This window comes from Lissotriton helveticus, chromosome 8 (genome assembly GCF_964261635.1).
Source record: "Lissotriton helveticus chromosome 8, aLisHel1.1, whole genome shotgun sequence".
NCBI lineage: Eukaryota > Metazoa > Chordata > Amphibia > Caudata > Salamandridae > Lissotriton > Lissotriton helveticus.
In genome coordinates, this window is record NC_136069.1 from 1,604,473,967 (window position 1) to 1,604,489,118 (window position 15,152).

The following is a 15,152-nucleotide window of genomic DNA, read 5'->3' on the forward strand; positions in this document are numbered from 1 at the left end:
TCTGCAATCAAAAATAGTCTGCGGTTGAACCTTTCATTTCCCAATTCGACTCAAAAACTGGAAGCACAGCCCTTGAATAATGAATTTATTTTTTTCTTATAGAGAGCATCGCCCTTATAGTCTGATTGCATGGTAAGGAATTTTCGTTTTTTATTTGCAGTAAATGCTTTTGTTTAGGTGCTAGTTAACTAGTGAAATAGCTCAACAAATGAATTCATTTGGCCGCAGGTTTTAATCCTAGTTGGTCAATTTAGCCACTAATGGATTTGGGTTTGAAAGAAAAAGGAAATCAAGACAGAAGCCCGCTATGGGTAAACATATGTCATCAGCTTGTGGCGGTTTCAGTGGCGTTTGCATGGAAAAAAATATCTGCTACAGAAAGAATTATAAATCGCAGTAATTGATGTGTCCTGAGGTTGTAGCACCATAGCAGTACGCTGCATCCACACTTGCAGTCAGACAGGAAGTCTATCAGAGCAGCAAAGAAAGTATTAGAAGGAAACTGAGAAGGCATATTTCATTCCTGGCAACAATTGCTACTTCCCTTACTCCCAGAGGATGTGTTCCTGGCTACATTGTCAATTTCTTAGTTGCCCCACCAAGGCTCCACACAATGTGCCTAGAGGGAGAGGCGGAGCGCTTACTGTTTCATGCACACGCACCACAACTGTACGGTGCGCATGCTGCTGCATACAGGCCCCTACACATGGGAATGCCTCCACTTGGTGGGCGGTTCAGTTAATGTGCTCAACGTAATGAGGACAAAGGTGCATGAGCATCGCTTTCACATGTCGTGGCCCTGACCTCCCAGTCGCAACTTCTGTGACCCTTACTCAGTTTCCATTACTTCCACCCCTACTGCTAGAGGTATTTAAGTCTACCATGATCCTGCCTTTTTAAGTGCTGCCTACGTGCTTATGTCCTTACCACTGCGGTTAGTTCTTGTCGCATATGACCTTGTTTTTTCTGGGCTACACTTTTTGCATTTTGGGATATTAACTAGGTCAGCATACAATATTCCTAAAAAGCCGACCTCGGGTTGTTACTATTTAATGTAAAAAAATATATATTTTCCCAGTATCAGTCTCTTTTCAACAAAACACAGAAGAGATGAGCGAAAGTGGTGTAGCACAGACCAAAGCTGCTGACCTGACGGTTACAGTGGTTCTCCAATTGAAAGCCGCCTCACCAGACTGCATCCTGTGGAAGCACGTATGGACTTAGTGGTACCTATCAACGCGCCTGTTTGCTAACATTCACCACTGGTACTACTCTTATCTGATACAGTTGGTCTTACAGAAAGTCGATTCTACTTTGTGTGATGAATCTGGCTACAGTGCTCCGAAGCATTCAGTGTAAGTTGCATATTCCATGTCCCGGCTCATGTGAAAAATGTGTGGAAAAATAAGCTTACAGCAATATGATCCCAAGGGCAGTTATGAAGCTTAGTTCTAACAGCGAGTTTGATATCCCACAATATTCCCGTGGTTGGGTGTTGGATTGTGGAAAGGTTTATTTTGCCTCATGCACTGTGTACCTGTGTGAATTCAGACGGGTATTTTCAGAGGGTGTTCTTATCAAGATCTGAGGCACAGTTATTCAGACTGGCCTAGTCATTGCTTATAAACTCCATTCATTTACACTCCATGTTTTCTAGTCTCTCTTGTGTGACGGTCTATCCTATAAAGATAGGAATAGGTAGGAGCCAAACAAATCCTTAATTGACCACCCCTGCAGCTACCCATTGTGAGTAAGGCATGTGTTGATGTCAATCATGCGCATAGGTTCATAAACCTGGAGTGTTGCAGAGGCAAGACAGGATGACTGGTTCTCGTCGGACTCTCAGTGGCCTCCACTCTGTCAACCATCCTGTCCTTCTTGAGTGGATGTCTTAGGTGGTAGGATATAGTGGAACAACAGTGAGGTGGTTTGCTGATTTACTGGATTATTGGAGTCAATAGTTGGACATGGCCGGCCTTTCTGGTCTTCCATCACAATGATGGCTTGTGGGATTTCCAGAGACCACTTTTCTCTAACTGTATTTTGTGTGCTCATGATGCACTTCTTCTGCTTTAGATAAATAGTATAGAGTGTGAAATCACTAACCTCGCATACTCATTTCAGAAATTGAATAGTAGGTTGTTTGCTACTTAAAGCTTAGCTTGAGTAAGAAAGAGTTCATCATCTTTCTCTGATAGATGCTACTAACCACAGTTTTCTCACTGTTGAAATATTCCGTAGGCGTCAGACTGGATAAAAGAAAATCTTTAGCAGAACCCCTGTGCTCTAGTAGGTGACATTGTGTGGGTTAGTGCCGACATCATTCCACCACAGAAGTGGCATGTGGAGTTGTATGCAAGTGCTAACCATGCGTGCTGACATACATTCCTTTCTTTCGGTGTCATCAGAAGCAAATCTAGAGCTACCATTTGTCTCTTTGGAACTGTTTTTGCAAATGTTTTCTTTAAAAAATCCAGTCTGCTCGGAAAATTTCACCCCCTTAAACCACCGGGTTTAAACCTTGTAGGGGCTGTTGCAAGCTAATGCTGTGGCAGATACCGAATAGGTGTGTCTGTGATGCCACAGGTCGGAACACAACTCCAAGGCCTGCAGTAACTGGTCCTTGATGAGCCCCGAAACCACCTGTGAACTCGAAGCGAAATTAGGTCACCAAGCATTGAACAACTCCATGTTGGACCAGTCGAGGTCGAATGGTAGGTACCTTATCTGCTTGTGCAATTGTTACAGTGGCTGATCTTCATCAAACTCTAATTATTTGAGTAAGACGGAGATGAAACCTAAAAACTCCAGCGGGGATCGGTTCCCTTCCTGCCACTATCAAACTCCAGAGAAGGTGCAAGGGTGTCAGTGCCTCTGGAGCCTGATCCCCTTTGGAGCTAATTCCGACCCTTGCACTGAGCCAACCTGAATTTCAGGGACCATCGGCAAAACCGCAACAAATCCAGGATTTTCTTGTATCTATTTAGCTTGTTACCGGCTCCCTCTGGTGTGCTTCCGTCCAAAATTAACTGTGAGGGCCTCCGTCTGAGACTCAGTCGGTGGGTACGCCCTCTGCATCAGTTGAACTCTTGACCAATTATGGGCTCTTTTACGGCTTTGATTGCAACTCCGATCCCTGGGCCACAACCCGCTTTAGCTCTTGTGCATCAACACCGATGTCGATGACAAAGCACAGCCCATTGTGCTCTCTGAGTCGATGCCATTCGAGCTTCAACTAATCTGCATCTTTCTGGTGTCCCATCAACTAACCTACCAAGTACACAGATGATAACTAGTATGAGGTCCTCCAGGATGCCAGTGGCCTGGACATATCACCATAGAGTAGACTCATTTCTCCACCAGGTCTGCTGCAGATGATGGTGCCTCCTGCGTAATAGTCCTGTAGAAGACGGACAAGGTCTTTGACCTACAGTTGACCACCTGGCTCCGGTGGATCCCGACTTTGTGACTCAGCACTCCATGTCTGAGAGCCTTGTCATGTAGGCCTTAGTGAGTATGGTCAACTCCAATGCATTCCCTTTGGGAAGCACCTGTTTTCTTCAACTAGCTTAGCCCTTAATTCAGTAAAGGCCAGATGCCTTCTGGGGTATTATACCCATGCCCTGGGATTATGTAGCCCAAATCTTACCTGGTATTTCGGAAGATTTGTGGCTCGCTCTCACACATGGCTGTGATGCGCCGAAATATTTGCGATCCTGTGTGGATTAGACATCACATATTACCTTGGTAGGGTAATTGGCACCAGTGTGGCTATCAAACGGCATGCCTAGTTGCGGTCCACAGACTTCTCAGGTGATGACCAGTCAACTGGACATACCCTTGATGTTTCACGCTTGTTTGGGGGAAAAGCATACTTTGCCCTGGAGCATTTTACAGACTGGGCCACAGAGCGCTTGTTGAGCCTGTCCGCTCCACAGCGTCACCCAATACACCAATTTTGTTCCCTCCTTGCCTATGGTAGGGACTTTAAATACCATCAGCAGATCCCACCAGTTCAGCAACCCCCTCCCCCCCCATTCACCAAACCCCCCCATTCTTTTCGTGGTTGAGGCCGCGTTATGCACAGATCACTTGGTCTCCATGGGAAGTGTGCACCCCTTCCCCCCCCCCACCCTGGCTTCGACAGCAGCAAAACATGTGTCCTTCTCTGAATAGTATTCAGCCTACCACGTAATGCCTCACAGGCACAAATAAGGTTGGAGTTTGGTATAAACAATCAGCAATATGCCCGGCAAGGACAAATTTTAAAAGTTTGGAACCGTATAAAAAATGATCAGGACAACGGATTACCTCGAGCATTGTGGCAAGAAGTAGTAGCCAACAAAAAACTTCAAGCATGGATATACTTAAATAAAGCTAAAGAAGAATTTGGAATTACAACAATTTGGGAAAATACAATTATTCAAGAAAGCTTCAAAAAACCAATTAATAAACTGGTTACTCATTTATCGCTTCTAAAAGACAAAGAGCTATTGGTAAAAAGAAAGCACTCATGGCCGATTGTAAATGACTACAAAAAAAAGCAAGTCCAAAATTACATCCTAACTCCCTGGTCTGTCCAAAGTAAGCGGGCGTTTATCAGAGTGCGCTTTGGTCTATGGCCAGGTTTGTGTCATCTTCCACCTTGGAAGACAACTGAAGGCAATATGATATGTAGGTTGTGTAAAGGGGGACAAGAAGACATTTTGCACTTGGTGTGTCTGTGTCCTGCAATAGAAGCAGAAAGGAAACTAATCCTCAGGCGGTCATTTAATGCTCGAGGCATAAGAACTTGTAGACAAGCAATAATGGCATGTCTAAACCCGAACGATCTACTAATGAATGCCACTTTTGTAAACAATTTTAACTGTGATTGCGAAAGGCCTTAAGGAAAATTTTATATAGTGTTCTTCCTTTAAAAAAGATTAGTATTATTATCTGTATGAAGTTTTTAACAAATTTTGTTAATGAAGATATTTTAATGTGTACTTCTTTGTAAGATTTTAATTAATCAAACAAATAAAAAAAATAAACTTGAAACACCCACCCAATATAGCAAATGAGCCAATTCGGTATCTGCAGTACGCGGACGACATTGTGGTTATGAGTCAAACACCAATAGGACCGCAAAGAACCATAAATAAATTGATTGAATACTTGCATCTTGTAGGCTTGGAAATAAATGCGAAAAAAACAAAGGTGGTTCGCCTAGCAGGACCTAAAGCAGGGTCAAAATATAAATGGTATGCCAAGGAGACGCATATAGAGGAAACAAGAACATACAAATATCTAGGCATCAAATTGGCCCAAAGAATGTCTTTTATGGAGCAAAAAATGGACATAAAAGCGAAAGCTCAGTCATTGATTTTTGCCTATAAACAACTCCGCAAGAAATTGCAATGCCTTTCACATGGACATCTTCTGAAAATAATGGCAGCACAATTGCTTCTGACTTTGTCCTACGGCCTGGAAATCTGGCACAGCCAAGAAATTATTATTTTAAACGACCTGCAGACAAAAACATTTAAAGCAGTTTTTAATCTCCCAAAGGGAGCATCACCAGCACAGGTGCGCCTAGAATTCGGCCTCCAGGAATACCAAAGAAAGGCAACATTTGTAAAACTGTGCTGGAAGCTTAGAGCTTCTGAACCTGGGTCGCTGAACTACTTATGTTGGATGGAAATACAAAGTCAATATATTAAAAGAATAACAAACACATGGGGCGATTCCCTGCAAACTGCTCTGGCGGTACTAGACATGGAAGAAGTCTGGAAACAAAAGATGGAGAGAGCTGCATTTAATAAAGCATGTAACGCCAAGGCTAAAAAAACTGTAATTCCTGAAAGATAAAAAAAGATTGTCCAAACGACGCCATGCATGGGCAGTAATAAATTCGTATACCTCATCAAAACCGCAACCCTATTTAATGGCACATTTTCGGCTACTGTTACAAAAGAAGTTTACTGAATACAGACTTGGTGACCACAATACAAAGGACTTAGTCCCTACCTGGAAGAGAAAAGAACTATCAAAAAATTGCCGGCTGTGTGGATACTGTAAGGAATTAATATGTTATTTAATGTGTGTTTGTGATCATTTAAAAATGGAACGAAGGAAGCAGTTACTGGCACACTTTAAGGACTTACAAATTCGTACCTGCAGGCAGGCGGTAATAAGCTGGATGAGAGGCATCTCCAATATTCTAATTTGTCGTGGTGTAAAATTTATGATTAAAGTGGACACCCTATGATCGAAAGCAGATAAGGAGTGAATGCACGAGGGAATCCGCATTGGGATTTTTAGATTTGGTAATGTTTTTAGAAGTTTTACTGAAACATGACGTTTTTATGTGGTGCGATTTTATATTTTTTTACTTCATGCTTTATGGTTATGATAAACCAAATAAAGTTGTTTTTTGACTGACTGATAGAGTTCTCACCTAGCAGACCACCACCACAGAATGAGCTTCAATTAAGGGGAATATGAGAAAGAAACTAGTCATCCCAGAAACTCTCTTCTAGCTTACTTCCCAACTGCACGTCCTCGAAGGAATTATAGCAATAGCACACATCTATGCTACTAAATGTAGAACAAAATCTATAGAGACAGAACATTCTTATGTAAGACGGCCTTCCACAATCTAGGAACCAATCACAAATAGGTATTAGATTAAATTGAACACCCTCATGTTCCTCTGGCAGTGGTGGTATCTAATAAAGATGATATGGCATCTGGCCACAACTGACGATCACTACATATAAAGATAACTCTCCGTAAAGTCTTGGCCTGTGTGAAAATGTAGCTTCTGCAAAACATACAATGCTGAGGAAATTACAGAATCTATTATTAAGGATGTTTTGTAGATTGCAAATATGTGTTGTGTGTAACCAGACATCCAGAGTTAATCAAAAGGTAAAATAATAGGAAACTGGTAAAAGATGCACACTTTTACAACCTTTCTTGCAAACAGCCAATAGCAAGAAGAGAGACCTGTAATGACTTGAATGGATAATGGAAAGTATGCCCATGGTTCCACCTGAAACCTGGGAGGTAGTGAACTAGTTTCTTATTGAAGATATGAGCACTGGAGAATGATGGTTTAAGGTAAGTATATGGTTCTTCGCTCGTCTGTACAGATATTGGATAGATACTTAAGGTAAGTCACCAAGACATAGGTGAACAGTTTGAGAAATGCTTGACACACAAGATCTGTGATTGTATAGTATGATTTTTCCTACTGTTCTATTAGATATCGATATATTTTGGGCGTATCAACATACTTTTTTTAATTTATTTAAATATTAACTGTATGTACTAAGTTATATGATCTGGAACAACCTATGGAAAAGAAGACATCTAGTGTTGGTGATGTGACCATGTTAAATATAACATTATTTACATTATTTGAAATCTCCAGTTCTGTTGGTCGCTTTGGGAAGTACACTCATGTTTGATCTTCTTTGATGCTGTCCTCAGGCACAGAATATTGCATGTCTTTGTTCAGATTGTCATATATTTAATAAGAAAGAAAAGCAATATGTGTTATTGCATTGTGTCCCCACTCCATAAATCCCATATGACATACAACAAAAGCCTTGACCTTATTAGAAGCCTTATTGTCTTTCCACAGACTGCCCCGAAACGAGTCAGACAAGAAACTCCAGCGATGAAATAAGTCCATAAAATCGTCAAGCTATACATTTTGAAGTGGGTGTCTGTGAGCGATAAAAACCTTGAAAACACTCATCTTTGTGGGATGAATAATGTCCCACTCCAGAGTCTTTCTTCCCTCAATCATCCTACCTATGCATGGCGAGATTATTCCCAAGAATGACAAAGCCTCTTTTCCTAATAAAACTTTTCTAACTTGTATAGGCGCTGGTGTGATCTTTGTGTTTGCAGTGCACCCTTCTTTGTCTGTGTGTGTGTATATACAATGTTGCAGACAACTCTGTGTTAGCATGGTTGCGTAGTCTTACTTCTGTTCATGTATCAAATGCACTCTGTACTGGCCTGTCTCAAAACTATGTATTATTCACCTTGATGAACGATGCGGACGAGATTCGAAGATGGATAATATTGTCTTTAGTGATTCGTTGTCCACCATAAGAAATGATGGTAGGCAATCCAATTAGGGAAAAGGATCTGTGGATACATGAAAAGAAACAAAACTGACCAGATGCTCACATTTGTTTGCTCTCAATTCCTAAATCATTTGTAAGTTAATGTTTTTCTAACCTTGAAAAGCGCTGAAGGTTAACTTTACTGTTGTGAAAGATTACTTTTGTGTGTAGGATAGAGATACCTAGCCACAGATTCCTCACCTTAAAATATTCCTCAGGCATCAGACTGCATCCAAAAAATTTTAGCAGCACTCCTTCATGCTGGCAGCTGGTGGTTTTCAGCTCCGTGTCACCCATGCCGGAAGTGAATAAATTGTACCCTACCTATATAGGTGCCACCCCAGCACGCTGACGTCTGTTCTTTTCTTTCAGCGCCAGCTAGTTTTGATCCGTGAAGAGGTACTACCACCAGCCACTTTTTTTGAGAAAAAATTGAGAATTTATTCTGGTGCGACAAATGCCTCCCTAAACCTACAGGTTTCAAGCCATGTGATGCCTGTCACAGACAGTGGTCTGTGACAGACTCAGACTTAGTTTGTCTGTGGTGCTCGTAGAGGGACCACGACTCTAAGACCTGTAAGGACTGCCGTGCCATGCCTTCAAGGGTGTCCCCTCAACCTCTTCGCCTCTGGACTTCGGAAAACTCTGCAATGTTTACAATCCGTTGTGCGGAAGGTCCTGGGACCACTTGCTGAACTGCATCTAGTGGTCATTGTCTCTGTTACAAACACTGGCTATGTCCCACCGCACGAAGAAGTCAAATAAGTCTTTGACTTCGCTGCACCCGCCCAAATACTTGGAGGGGAGCAGAAGCGTTGATACTGCAGGCCTCGCTCCTCTGCAGAGCCTGCGCCAGGTTCCACTCTTTGCCTTTCTGACATTCCTGAATCCAGAGCGACCCTCACCCAACTGAAAGAGTTCTCTCAGCTCATGCACCTCTTATTTGGTTGGCTTGATCCCTCTGGAGCGCCCATGGGCCCTATGGGTTCAGGAGAGGCCCCCACTAGATTTTCCAAGGTGGCTTTCGTTCCGAGATGATATTTTTGTGTGTGGAGTTCCGGCCCCCTCTACACCATCTCAAGATCAGGAACAACCGGGTGAGTCATACTTGTGGCTCTGGATTGGCCACGGAGACTTCGGAATCTCGAGCATGAGCATTGATCTTCTGGTCAGGCTGCCTCTTCGGGAGGATCTTCTTTCGCAGCAACAGGTGAGTGTCCTGTGCATCCTCCGCCTTCATGTGGAGATTGGGCTTTCAACCTTCCTCCCAAAGTCTGATGTTTTTCTGCCAGCCAGGCGTCCCTCCACCAGGATGGTACATTCCTGCTGCTAGGACGAATTTGTGGCGCCGTGTTCATCAAACCCCATTGACCGTCTCTCTGTACCCCACTTTCAGGTGTTACTAATTGTTCTCTTAATGGTCTCTCAGGGATAAGCTCTGGTATAGTTAAAGGTGATCAGCCGTTTTGTAATTTTTGCGGTTGCCAGAACAACCTTCTTTGTTCAAGTCACCTTTTGTGATTAGGTTACTTAAAGGTCTTCAGCATATTTTTCCTCTCAGGCCATGCATCCAGCTTACGTACACTTAATTCTGACTTTTCTGATATGCATTCCTTTTAAGCCGCCACACTGCCCACTGCAGTCGCTAACCATGAAGACAGCCTTCCTACTGGCCATAACATCTGCCAGGAGGGTCCGCGTACTGCAGGAACTGTGTGTGCACCCTCCTCATACCACCTTTTACCCAGAAAAGCTGGTCCTTCGAACACATGCCTCCTTCCTTTCGGAGGTAATGACTTCCTTCCATGTAAGCCAAAATATCACCTTGCCTTCCTTATTTGATTCACCTCAGCCTTCTAAATACTCCACTGTCTGGACCCTAAGGAGTGTTGTTGTTCTACCCAGAGCATACCAATGAATTCCAGGCAGACATTCCACTCTTCGTAGAATATGTTGGAGCTAAGGGAAAGGCTGTGTAGAAATGGACCATCTTGCGATGAATAGTGCTCTTCATTAAATCTGTTCATTGGTCAAGAAGCAACTCCCTGAGGGTTTGCATACTCATTCCATCAGACCCAATGCTGCGACCACTGCATTACCTCGCGAAGTCCCTGTCGTGAACATCTGTCAGGCAGCTGCTAGGGTAGCTCTGCCACGTTTACCAAACACTGCTGTCTGTACAGTCAGGTTCGTCATGATGGGAACATTGCCCATTCAGTCCTGCAAGACTTTTTGGTTTAAACTTGTTACACAGACCTACCTCCGGGGAGGTATTGCTTTGGTATATATTTGAAAGTAAGGAATCTACAGCTAGTAGTCTCTTTCAGATGAACAACTTCAGTAACGCCTTATCTAGTAGAGCCTCTATGTAGCCGCAGATTCCTTACCGGCCCTCCCATCCTCCCCACTCTGCGAACTGGTTACAGTGTGAGAGTCATCCTTCTAAGGACCTTAGAATTTCACACACCCGTCGTCAGTGTTACTCTTTGCTCAGCGCTCCTGCCGTGGAAAGCCCCGAAAAGAAACGGACGTCAGCGCGCTGGGGTAGAGCCTATGAAGGCACCACGCATGTCACTTTTGGTGCTACTGACACAGAGCTGAGCACCTCTACCTACCGGCCCGCAGGGGAACTGCTCAAAAATGTCCGGATCCAGCCTGATGCCTGGGTGATATTCTAAGGTAAAGAATCATCTGTGGCTAGATAGTCTCTACCAGATAAGGGGTTACTGCAGGTAAGTAACTGGTTATTTAGGTCTGCTTTATTTGAAGTGGTATGAAGTTTTTGTTAGTGCTATTGTCCAAAACATTTATTAGCATTGCTCAGTCTTCGTCTAATCCACACCCCTATTAAACTCTTCGCGCATCAAGGCTTTTATTTGTGTAAAAATATTGGCATAGTCACCCATAAGTTTCTTAATAGTTTGAGGATTTATTTTATTTTAAAACTTTGTAGGAGTCTTGCCTTGTGGTGAGCCTCAGGGTGTCTAAGCCAGATGGCTTGAGGCAGATAGAGATGGAAATAAAGTCGAGTTGCTCCCAAAAATCCATCTATTTTCCTGAAAAATAGTAGATGATTGGTTCTATAATTAATATAAACACTTCTGGATTTAACTACGATATGGATCCCAAGAATGTCTTTAGAGCATGGGTAGGAACTAACCTGACCGGCCAGTTATGCCGATCGTAAATACACGGCTTGAGTGAAAGTCGCTGATCTCATTGGTGGTGTTCTTCGAAACAAAATGCCTTCATTAACTTCTAAAAACAAGATGGCCACTTGCCTGTGGCTGTCAACATGTTGATTCCACAACATGACTCCACACGCACAAAGGCAGTGTCACCTAGTCATGTTTCCCTTACAAACAGTGGTGGGTGCTCTATAAACATCTGACTTCAGTATCTAATTACTTGAAGGCAATGTCTCTCTGCACCAAACCAAATGGTTGTTGTTCTTCTGGTCTCATCATCCCTGTGACTCTTAATTCGGAATGAGGCAAATCGATCGTATGAAGCTTTTGTTTCCTAAATCTGCTCATCTTTGGGCCGCTGCCCTTATTGCCTGGTCCGGACTATTAACCAGTTCAACCTGCAACTGGAGAGTTACAGGAGCTACTTCTCAATGCAGTACTGCAGTGAAACTGGTTTTGCACATGGTGGTAGGTCACTGAACCTCCAAGTTTATGGCACTCATTTATTGTTTGGTTAAACTCTAAAGAATGCTGGTAGGGAGGGCTACAGTCTGTTTGCTCTGAGATTTCCCAGATGACTCAGTGCTGTTGAAAGGTGCATGCCTGTTGTCATGGTAAACTAGACTGTTGGTGAGGAAACCAGGTAGGTAGGTGATGATGACCGCGGCCGGACTGAGAACACAAACCAGCCCTGGCACTGGAGGAGGGGGTAGAGGAAGGGTGGGGAAGGTTGCTGTTTTGGAAACACTGCTGCTGCTTTTGTTGTTTTGTTACAGGGGCCAATATTGCAGAACTGCTGCAAAACCTCCCCCCATTAACAAAAATTCGACCCCCACCGCTCCAAAACCGGCCCCCAACCTTCCAGCCTACCGGGAAAACGCCCAGTGGCCGCTACAGTCAATCAGGCCCTGATGATGACCCGAATACATGGAGAGAAGGTACTGTCCTTGAAGCAGCTCTGAATACATAAAGATGTTCCCTAGTTCCTAGCTTCTTTAAGGGGTGATGTTTCTGAATTTGTTTGAAAACAGGAGCTTGATGCTCGATTTCAGATATTTGAGAGTCCCCCATGTGATTTGCACTAACAAACAAAAGCAAGGTGGCACCAAGTTATGGACAGAAGACTGCTTCATCAGTACAAGACATTGGAGTGGAGCTTCCCGCTAAAAATCACATCCAAGTGCAGCACTTGCCATGTACTGGCCCTTGGCTCCTAATTTGGGCACAGAAGCTTCCAGTCTGACGATGGCACAATCATACCAGCTTAATTGTGCCTATGACGGTGCAAGTATTTCTGCCTGTTGTCGGAAGGACCCAGCACTTCTACAGTAGCATTAGAAGCTGCTGTTTTTCTGCACGGAAGCAGTACAACGATGGCATGTCCTTGAGTTGCAGATAAGCTTCCTCTATCTATAGTTGCCAGAATCTCGCATCCTGTGTCAGGCTTATCAATGAGCTCACAAACCATATGAGGAAGTGGTCAAAGTCTGACGTGTCAGTGGTCACGCTGCTCATGTGCACGGATGCCCCGGAAGTATTTCAGAAGTGCTTCCGCAGCACAGGGCCGTCGCTGAGAATACTGGTTCCTCATTGGGACCGCCTCGTCCTCTCCCAGAGTTCCGTCCAAAGAGCCTGTGAGGCTTGCGTTCTGGAGGTCTTAGACCATCCTGTCCCCTAAGCCTGTCCTGCTCGTTGTTCTCTCTACACTGTTGTATGCTTCAAAAAAGCCATACTTCCTGAAGGCTGTGTACTTTTCCTACATAGGCACACCAGCGTGAGTCCTTCCTTCTCTGGAGGATTAAGGATCCGTCAGGCACTTAACTCTGCAGCCTCTTTTCTGTGACATTTCACAAGAATGGTGAATAGTAGATTTTGAGTGATGCAAATTTTCGAATTTTGACCACTGAGACCCCGAGCGAGTTTCACTTATCCCACCCACCGACGATGGTAAGATATAGACTCATGGCCCCTTACAGAGACTGGTATGCATCTCTCAGGTCACAGATTTGGGTCCTGGAGAGGCTGATTCAGCCTTTCAAGATTAATAAACCCAGGAACCCTGAGTATGTTAAGGAATGCAAGTGCCAGAAAACCTTGGGCGCCATTCGTTTTCTTCAGCCAGCATCACTGCGATAGGGGCCTTCATACAGTGTTCCAGTCCAAAGCTGGTGAGAAGGGAAAGATTTTGTTAAGCAGTGTGGCAGCTAAAAATAAAAAGCTACTTATCTGCAACACTAGTTTTGCAGCTTTATATCTGTAATGGGGTTAAATGTCTGCCAGCTACTCCCATCTAGTGGTTGGGTATGCAGTAGATCAGAGGGTATTGAAAAGTAACCCTATAGGGCCTTTTAAGACCTATTTTTGGCTGTAAACTTGGGTTACCTCATTTACACCTGCAAGAATTCACAAAGGGCCTCAGGGCAGGTGCTGGTGGAAACTGCGGTGGTGTTCCCAGTAATGCAACTGGAAACCTGCACCTTGCACAACTTTCCAGGCTTACTTCTGGGAATGATTGTGAATTCTCTCCCTCCCCAAAAAACATATAAATATGTTTGGGTGGAGATCTAGACGGCCGCCTGTACTTTTACTTACTTTTTTTAATGGTGAGTTTATTGGGTTTTAGCAGTTCATCTTGAACTTGAGAATTTGAAGCTACCTGTAAATTGATAGTCTTGTTAAGCCATTGAGTGGAATAAACTGAATTGTTTTCTTTTCTTCCCACTCCTGTGAAGCGGAGTGCACTGCTTGTGAGTTGTTAGCAGTTGTTGTCAACTGCATTGCAGATGAATAACTGTTCCTTTTGTATTGTGGTGAAGCATTTATATAGCGCTTACTAACCTCCTGTAGGGGTGCTGAAGTGCTTGCTTACAAGAGTATCATGCTACACCGTGCAGGGTGTGTGGTTGGAAGAATGTTGTTTTGAGCCTGTGTGTGAAGTGTTTCTTTGTTGTGCCTGATTACCACCGAGGTGTGGTTATGTTATTGGTCGCAGCACTTGGCAGTCTGTTGGATGATGAAGTGTGAGAGACAGATGCACAGTTTTATGGTTTCGAGTATGCTGGTAGCTTTGAATAGCTCTGCGGGTCCTTTTATAGTACTTCATAAAACATTGTCTGCTTATCTGGTTACTGCACTGGGTTGCCCAATCTGAGATTCTGGGTATATTGGCGGTCCTGAGCTGGCATGGTTGGAGGGAGAGAGAAGTGGAGAGATCTATCATCCTGTATCTGAGTTTCCATGTAAGATTTACGGAAGCAGTCAGATTGTTATGCAGCATTTCATGTTGGAAGCACGTGCTTTGTATAGAATAGTCTGTAATTATCACTATCAGGAGGTGGTTTCACCTGATAAAAGGGCTTCTGAACCAGCATCCGATCCCAGTAGTTATGCTTAGTGTGTGTACGGAATACTATATAACACCCGCACCTTTCTGTTGAAAATGAGTGATGCCTATAAATGCAGCAACCATGGCATCTTTCATACCGTACATACCATTTACCAACTGATTTACTGTCTCGCTAAATGGTGTGAAGCTTGTGTGCTACAGACTTTCTTCGCATTTGGCTTTGATACTTGTGTCTTTTACTGCATGTCCAAAATCAACAGTTAATCAGTACTTGAAGTGCTTTGAGTGTTGTCAGTGTATCATCTTACTGTGTACCTGTGTATGAAGACTTATTTTCTCGTGTGTTTCAGTTTGGGAAGAAGATAAGCAGCACAAAGGGATGATTCATGTGAAAGAGTAGTGTCTCTGTCAATGGAAATGGTTGATCTTGCCATTGTGCATTCTTACTTACCAGTTCACAATAACTAGCTGGATCTCTCAGAATACAACTGAAGC

General features: G+C 43.6%; 1 protein-coding gene across 9 annotated transcripts in view; it reads left to right on the plus strand.

Annotated features, from left to right (window-relative positions):
- The window catches only part of STIM1 (stromal interaction molecule 1), a 508,846-nt gene that overhangs the window by 474,777 nt on the left and 18,917 nt on the right, over positions 1 to 15,152 (plus strand). For 3 of the 9 annotated variants that reach the window (XM_078658670.1, XM_078658668.1, XM_078658669.1), the window contains one exon: positions 7,631 to 7,872. The exons of the other annotated variants lie outside the window; for them this stretch is intronic. In XM_078658670.1, the coding sequence (XP_078514796.1) occupies positions 7,631 to 7,670 (40 nt within the window). In that variant the 3' untranslated portion in view covers positions 7,671 to 7,872. Of the gene's footprint in view, positions 1 to 7,630; positions 7,873 to 15,152 lie in introns of those variants that run through there. 9 annotated transcript variants of the gene reach the window in all.